Source organism: Propithecus coquereli, unplaced genomic scaffold (genome assembly GCF_000956105.1).
Source record: "Propithecus coquereli isolate 6110/MARCELLA unplaced genomic scaffold, Pcoq_1.0 Scaffold13, whole genome shotgun sequence".
NCBI classification, from domain to species: domain Eukaryota; kingdom Metazoa; phylum Chordata; class Mammalia; order Primates; family Indriidae; genus Propithecus; species Propithecus coquereli.
In genome coordinates, this window is record NW_012137191.1 from 13820365 (window position 1) to 13828469 (window position 8105).

Consider the following 8105-nt stretch of genomic DNA (forward strand, 5'->3'; position numbering starts at 1 on the left):
TGACAACATACAGTGGCCATAGTGTTACCACTGAGTCACACTGGACAGGCAGTCAGGCTCTGGAGGCAGTGCTGGGGGGAGGTGTGTGGTACAACCAGCCAAGAGCACCAGGGGTCACCGGAGGAGAGGGAGCACTGGTCAGAAGGTCAGAGGAGGATTCTCAGAAGAGATGACAGCTGAGCTAAGACCTTGAGGGTCGGGAGTTACCTGGGCAAACCAGAGGTGCAGGGAGAGTGGCCCAGGCAGAGCTGTGGCAAGATATTTCTCAACTATTATAATAAAAGCATCAGAGTGTGGAGTAAAAATTGATTTTAATCAAAATTACCTTTAACAACCTTTCTTTTGTTGAGTCCCAGATAAAGTCATAGGTTAGCATTTTGGGCAAAAGTAAAATAGATAATTGTAAACACAGAAGACCAGAGACAGACTGAGGAGCAGCTAACTGCCATCTGTCATCCCAAGTGCAACCAGGGTATGTTTTTATCACATACGACAGTGAATGGAATAGTCGGCAGTATTCGTACTGTCTTCAAGTTTCTCTCCCCCTGCTCTGCAGCAGAACACAAACTGCTGAAGTAGCCTGAGTGAATTGAGAACGTGCTACAACTTTCCCATAGTCCAGTTGTTCTCAACTCTGGGTAATTTTGTCCCCAGGAATCTTTTAGCAACTTCTGGCAATATCTTTAGTTGTCACAATTAGGGGAAGGTTGCACAGGCATCTACAGGCATCTAGGGACTAGAGGCCAGGGGTGCTACTAAGTATCCTAAAATGCACAGGACAGGCCCCTACCACAAAAAAAAAAAAAAAAAAAATCATCAGCTTAAACTGTCAACAGTGCCAAGGCTGAGAAACTCTGCTGAAATCCCCGAGGTTTATCGAGCAGTTGCCGTGTGCCAGGCAGGTGCTACATCCTGAGAATAGAGTGGGAAATGAGACAGGTTCATTCCCTGCTTACCTGGGGCCCACAGAAAGTGACGTCCCAATTCCTAGCATTGGCTCCACTGAGCGCCTAGAGCCAAGAACCACCAAGGTGGGGGCTGCTTTTCCCACAGGAGGGTCCCCAGAGAAACTGGGACCCCTCAGACCTGGAGGTGCCACGTCCTCATGCAGGCTGAGCTATCGGGGGAGGGCATAGAAGTACAGGACCCCAGCACTGCCGCGTCTTACTCCATGCCACCTGCCTGCTACTGCATGGCTACTCCTGCACCCAAGATCCACACTGCGGCCCTTTTATTCCAACAGTTGAGAAAGTTCTTGCCACAGCTCTGCCTGGCCTGCTCTGTCTGGGCCACTCTCCCTGCATCTCTGCTTTGCCCACATAACCTCCTGACCCTAAAGGTCTTAGCTCAGCTGTCACCCCTTCCAAGCATCCTCCTCCGACCTTCCCACCAGTGCTCCCTCTCCTCCAATGACACCTGGTGCCCTTTGCTGATTGCACCACACACCTCCCCCACAGCTTGCTCACATCCATTGCACATTTACGTTGGGGTTTCCAGCTTCTTGGAAGTGCTGTGGTGGTCGGGAGCAGGGCCCTGGGGCCAGAATGCTTGGCCTTGATCTCCACCTCCGCTACCTACCAATGATGACTTCAGGTGAGTTTCTTAACTAGAGTTTCTTAACTATCTTGGCTTTCATTTCTTTATGGGGATGAAGGTGGTACTTCCTTATGGGGGGCTGTGAGGAGTAGATGAGACAATACACATGCACAGAGCAGCACCTGACCTGCAGGACTTGCCCAACAAACGCTGGCTGCTCTTCTTGCCTGGTGACCAGCACAACGTAGGTGCTCAATAATACTTGTTGAATGAATGATTGAATGAATGAGTGATACAGAGGCTCAGAAATGTCAAGGAACCTGTCCACGGTCACACAGCTACTATGGAACAGAGCCAGGATCCAAACGCATAATTCTGTTGCTGGAGCCCACTTCTCACCCCATGCCAGCTGCCTGCTACTGCATGGCTACTTTGCACCCAGCACCCCAGCCTCTGCAACTTCCCTGGAGGAAATGCTAAGTGTTTGGCAGGGGCCCATCAGGCAGAGCTGGCACACCCCTAGAAAATGGGCCAGAGCCCTTTGTTTCCTGCCTCCCAGAGAAAGCAGCCCACTCAGCCCTGGGCCCCTTCAATTCGAGGCCAGAGTCTCTGTCCAGTTGCCTGGCAGCCCCTCACGCTCCCCTCGCCCCCTTCTGCTGGCTAGACCTTGTTCATATTCCTGGCAATCCAACTCCTTCAATTTTTATCTTTTCAAACTATTTTCCTAAAATCAAAGCACTCTTTCTTTTTTTTTTTTTTTTTTTTTTAGAGACAAGAGTCTTGCTCTGTTGCCTGGGCTAGAGTGCCGTGGCGTCATCCTAGCTCACAGCACCTCAAACTCCTGCACTTAAGCGATCCTCCTGCCTCAGCCTTCTGAGTAGCTGGGACTACAGGCATGTGCCCGGCTAATTTTTTCTCTATATATTTTTAGTTGTCCAGCTAATTTCTTTCTATTTTTAGTAGAGACAGGGTCTTGCTCTTGCTCAGGCTGGTCTTGGACTCTTGACCTCGAGCGATCCTGCCTGGACCTCCCAGAGTGCTAGGATTGCAGGCGTGAGCCACCGCACCCGGCCTAAAGCACTCTTTCTAATAAGGATAGTGGAATGGAAACCAGCAAGATGGGCTCCATGTAACTAAATGCACTCAGTTTGGGAGGATACAGACCTTGCTATCTTTGTTATGGGCCCAGAGAATGAACAGCATCATGCCCTTTGGAAAGCATTATGTTCAATAATAATATCAATAACAACAACTTACATATTTTTGACCAATGACTATGTTCCAAGCAAAGAACTCAGTACTTTAGACTCCTTGAATTATTTAATTTATATGGAAGAGTTTTTTGAGTGCTATTTTCTGAGAAAGGAAATTAATACTTATTAAGGGTGAGCAATTTAACTTCAATCACATTGCTGGAACAGAAGTTAGGGTTGAGGGCTGCCTGACACTGAAACTATTCTCTTATTTTAACTCTGATTTTTTTTTAAGAGTTAAATATGTATTGAGGTCCAGGCAGTGTAAAAAATGCTGGAGAAACAACAGTGACCAAAACAAAATCTCTGCTCCCGGGAAGCTTATATTCTAGTGGGAGACAGACAGCAAACAAACAAGCAAGTGAAACAGGCAAATCTGGCGCATGCGACACGGTATTGGAAAAGTAGAGCAGAGCCACAGAGGAGGGTGAGATTTGAGCAGAGATCTGGAAGAAATGAGGCTCCTGGGTGGAGGAAAGAACAAGTGCAAAGGGCTTGAGGCAGGAGGGTGCTGGGTGAGTTTTAGGAAGATGGCTGGCCTCTTACTTGCGTGGGAGTTCTCAGCCCCGAACACTGGTCTCCTTGGCTGGTTCTGCCAAAAACAATTTAGGAGGGAAGCTGGGGAAGGAGGCCAGATGAGATGCTCCGGATTCCGACGATTCAAGTCAGCACTGGCATGGCTGTGAGTTACCACACAGAGCCAGGGCGCCGGAGGGAAGAGGCCCTCTCTCTGCCCAGATGTGGTTTTATGGGGGAAGAGAGACATTCCCACCTCTGCGCAGCCTCAGGGGTGCAGACACGCTGACCTTCAGCACCTCCTATTTGGCTAAAAATTTCCATCTCTTGTTATGAAGGGGAGTCCTATCTTAAAGACCAGAGAGAGTGAGAGTGAGAGTGAGATGGCTCCTGGCTCCTCTACTTCATATCCAGAAAGTTCTCAGAGAGAAAATGTGTTGCCCCAAGTTGGATAGAAGTCAATATAAAGTCTATGATTTCTTTCTTTCTTTCTTTCTTCCTTTCTTTCTTTCTTTCTTTCTTTCTTTCTTTCTTTGTCTTTCTTTGTTTCTTTGTTTGTTTGTTTGTTTGTTTGTTTGTTTCTTTCTTTCTTTCTTTCTTTCTTTCTTTCTTTCTTTCTTTCTTTCTTTCTTTCGTGTTCTTAAAACGTCCCCTCAGGCTGTGGCTGTGAGGGAAGTCCAAGCAGGGTGGAAGTGTTGGCCTCTCTGACGTTCTCTTTGCAGGCACATGGACGAGACTATACATGTGGAAGGGACGGGTGGATCCTGTTCACTTTCAGGTTTGTCCCATGTCCAGAGACCATGAATGTCACTCTCCTCTCATCAAGGGAAGAAAATCACGTTCTTCAGAGGCAGAAAGGGCTTGGGAAGCTCTGCACAAGGAATTGGCTTTATGGGCTCTTCCACTGACAGGCTTCCAACCCTGGCAAAATCCTAAGCTTTTCTGAGCCTCAGTTCCCTCAACTAGAGAATGAGGATGCAACCTCCTGGCAGACAGGGTTGTGGGGGACTCATGAGAGAATGGGGACAAAGCGACTAGCATGTAGCAGTGATCAATAATGGCAGTTTCTGGCCATTTATTGCACTGTAAAAACAAACAAACAAAAAAAAACTTCCACAGTTAAAGAGTTTTCATGAGGAAAGTTTTGACCTGCCTCCACAATCCAGCCTCCTGCTGTGGATTTTAAGCAGTCAGTTGTGCTGAATACATGCTGTGTACTGCTGCGTAACCAGTGGGGCAATAACAGGTGCTTTAAAAATATTGACCAATGTCAGTCTTCCAGCAAGGCTTAATGGTGAGTGGGTTGCACTACCCCATTGTCAAGTGAGCTAATTTCTGGTCAGCAGTTAAATTACTGTCTGCAAGACTGGTTGGCTCCCTGCAGAGGCAAAGCTCTGGCCCAGGTCTAGCCGGTTTCCCCGCATTGGAGGCAAAACTCCTCTCAGCTCTCAGCCAGTGACCAAAGACCACAAGTGAACCAGATGAACCAGCCACCTCTAGGTTTGGAGGAGATCATAAAGAGGCTTTGGGTCAGTTTCCCAGTATTCGCGCTGATCCATACCAGACCAGGGAGTCCTGGAGGAGATTGCCAGTCTTTTTCTATCTCAGGACTATATTGAGCTAAGTTATATACGTGGAGGAGGGGGGCACAGGGCTGGGGATCTGTGTAGACCCTAAGGGAAAATGTCCTTCCCCTGTAGCTAGAAGGGGACTGGGGAAGGTGTGGGATGTCTGTTCAGTTCTGTCGTGGTTGGTGAGAGGTTCGCAGCTCAGGACCCGGGCCCTACCCTACAACAACATCACCACTGCTGACATTTCTGCCACCTGACAAGCATTATCCCCATCGTTGGAAGGGTCACGAAAACAGAGATTTTTTTTTTCTCTTTTCTTTCTTGCTATTTCCTGCTCTGGAAGGGTGCCTGGCATGCAGGCAGAGCTTATAGGAGGGAAGAAATGAACTAACTATGACTTCAGGGCACTTGTTCCAATTGCTCCCTCTGTTTGGAATATTCTTACCTGTGAGTGTCACCTGGCTGATTCCTCTATTTAGGTGGAGGCTCAAAAGTCATCTCTGTGGAGAAGCTTTCCCTGACCAACTCGTCTAGAACGCATCACCCTCGGTCACTCACTCCCTTCCTTTGCTTTACTTTTCGTCTCTAACTTGTGTGTAATGGTGAGTTTTTCATCAGTTTCCCCACTGGCAAGTTCCATGAGGGCAGAGCACCGACCTCTTGTACATCCACTGTGGGATCTCCAGCATAGTACACAGCCTGACGGAAGTCTGGGTTCCATAAATTGTATGTGGAATGAAGAAGTGAGTGAATGAATGAATGAATGCATAATCCATGGGAAGAGCTTAGCACAGCACACAGCTTGCCCGGCACACAGCAAGTGAGAGGTGAATGTTAGTTTTGATGATGTTGCTGATGACACACCCATGTCATTCTGAGGCTGTGGCCCTGTGGGTTGGCCTCAGACAATTGTCAATGTACATCTGATAGGTTGGTGGGTACAAAAGGCTGTCCTCCTAGCCCCCTGCCATGCCTCCCTGCCACCATCAGACATGCTACAGAACAGTGCTTTTACCAATTTTGCTCCTCATTATTTCCTGTTTGTGGAATTGTGACATGGCATTGGGGACAGCTCGTCCTATTTCCCCATCATTTGAGCTGGAGCACTTTCGGATCCTTCATACTAACATGTAAATGACTAACCACAGTCTCATGCTTGCAACCCATCCCATGCCATCCACCAACCTCTCCCAGAACCTGGACCTTTCCCATCTCTTTGTCTTTAGTCATGCTGTCAGACACCCAAAGTGCCTTCACTCTGTCCCATTTCATCCTAAGGTGCTCTCACCAAAATCGGCTTTAGTGTCACCTCCTCTATGAAACTCAACCTCTGATCTTCCAGCAGTTTTAGCCTCCTCTCTCTGGTTTTCCATGCAGTTCTCCCCACCTTCCATTACACCTTCATCACAGGGCACTGTGCTAACCAGGCCTCTACCCCCAACCCAGAAACGGGCTCCGCAAGGGCAGGTCCTGCATGTGGTGGGTGGGATTGGACAGCTCTGCCATTCCCAGCAGAGGGGGCCCCTCAACCCTGTAGACTCTGCTGCCAGAACCCCCCTGGTTCCAATCCTGCCTCCCCCCCACCATCTGTGAGTCCCCGACAATAGGGATCCTAATTATTGTACTTCAATAAGCATCAGAAACTGCAGATCAATGGAGAAAAGTATAAAGAAGGATTCTGGAATGGGTGCGTTAGAAGATGACCTGGGCTGGGTGGAGAACTAGAAGTTGTTCCTTAGATATTTTATCCACCGGTATATGGAGGCCTGTTTATAATGAGCCATGAGTTAATTAGGAACCAAAGGTAGAGAAAGCAAACAGTTGAACATGCTTTTAAAAACACCCAGAGCTTTATTATGTTTGTCAATTTGTCAGAAAGGGCCTTGCCCTAGAATCATCACTCTGGTTTGATCAACTCAAAGACACGTCTTCACTGCTCATACGCACATCTGAGCATGTGGCACAGCTGTGTGGGCCGTGGAAACATACGATGAGGTGAACAGCCTCTGAAAATCACATCCGAGGAAGTGAATAGAAAGCAATTTCCAAAACACAAAAACAAAAATTACAAAATCTGTTTAAATATTCCACTGCACTCTGTTAGTACAAAAGTTCATGTGTTTGGGGGGAACATGGAGGTCTTTATAGCATGCAGAGGGGCTTATGACATGATATCTCTCACTGGAACCTGTTCTCTTTTGACGCCATCAGCATGACGTGTCCTGTATCATGCTGAGGAAGAACATGCAGAGGGAGCTCCAGGACTCCCCACAGAACTCCAGGGCATTCTTCCTCTGCTGTGCCACGTCTGGGTCCTCCACACACTCAGGAGCTTTCTTGGCCACGGTCTGGGTCCCCACTGGTCTAGAGGTGGTGTCCTCTTCGACCTTGATATGCTCCCTATGGGAGGTCTCTGCTTTCTCCTTCCTGGGCTTCACGTTCCCAAGAAGAGTGGAGCTCACCAGCTTGAGATCGGATTCTGGAAACTTCTTTCTGCATACCCTGGTCTTCAGGACAGTCTTGGATTGTCCACAGATGTCCTTCTGTAAGCGCAGATTCCGGGCAACTTGTTTCCAATAGATCCTCCTTTCCTGGAACTTTAGGCATGAGGTTGGATTGCCAGCAAAGACGCAGGAGAACTCACGGTCCATTTGGCTGCATTCGACCTTGAGAGTGATGCCCTCCTCCTGCTCAGTCACAGCCCATCTGCAGTTGGCCTGGTCTTTGGTGACAAACTTGCCTTTGGTCGTAGGCTTGGACGTCCTGCTTCTCTGCTTATTCTGGGCATTGCCCAGAGTGTCCTTTTGCTCTGGAACCACTTCCCTGGGATGTCCATTCTTTCCCTTTTTTTCCCCCTCTGCTAAGAGCAGCTGAGTGGCCAGAAGGAGGAAGGAGAGCAGGGTGAGGCTATGTATCCTCATAGCTGCAGCTGGGCAGGCACCTGTTTGACAAAAGGCAGGTGAGTCAGTGCTGGGCAGCAGGTCAGCTGTGCAGGACTGCAGGCTGGCCCCCCTCCACCCTGACACATGACTGCTGCTTTAGGAGTAGACCAAGAATCCTTCTGACTCCTGAAATCGCTAGATGAACAGCCCATCTACTCACATTTCCACTTGACCTGGGTCTTGAGTGTCACAAAATTACCACTCTCGATCCTTTCCTTTGCCACTCCCTGAGCCTCACTAACTCTCACTCCTCACCCACTCACTCACTCACTCCTGCATTTGCTCAC

The 8105-nt window shown here is 48.5% G+C and overlaps 1 protein-coding gene across 1 annotated transcript; it reads right to left on the minus strand.

Annotated features, from left to right (window-relative positions):
• Positions 1–7083: 7083 nt before the first annotated feature.
• On the minus strand, positions 7084–7797 carry FGFBP1 (fibroblast growth factor binding protein 1). Its single transcript, XM_012638447.1, has one exon. The coding sequence runs from the start codon at positions 7795–7797 to the stop codon at positions 7084–7086; it is 714 nt and encodes a 237-aa protein (XP_012493901.1).
• Between the last annotated feature and the right edge of the window lie 308 nt (positions 7798–8105).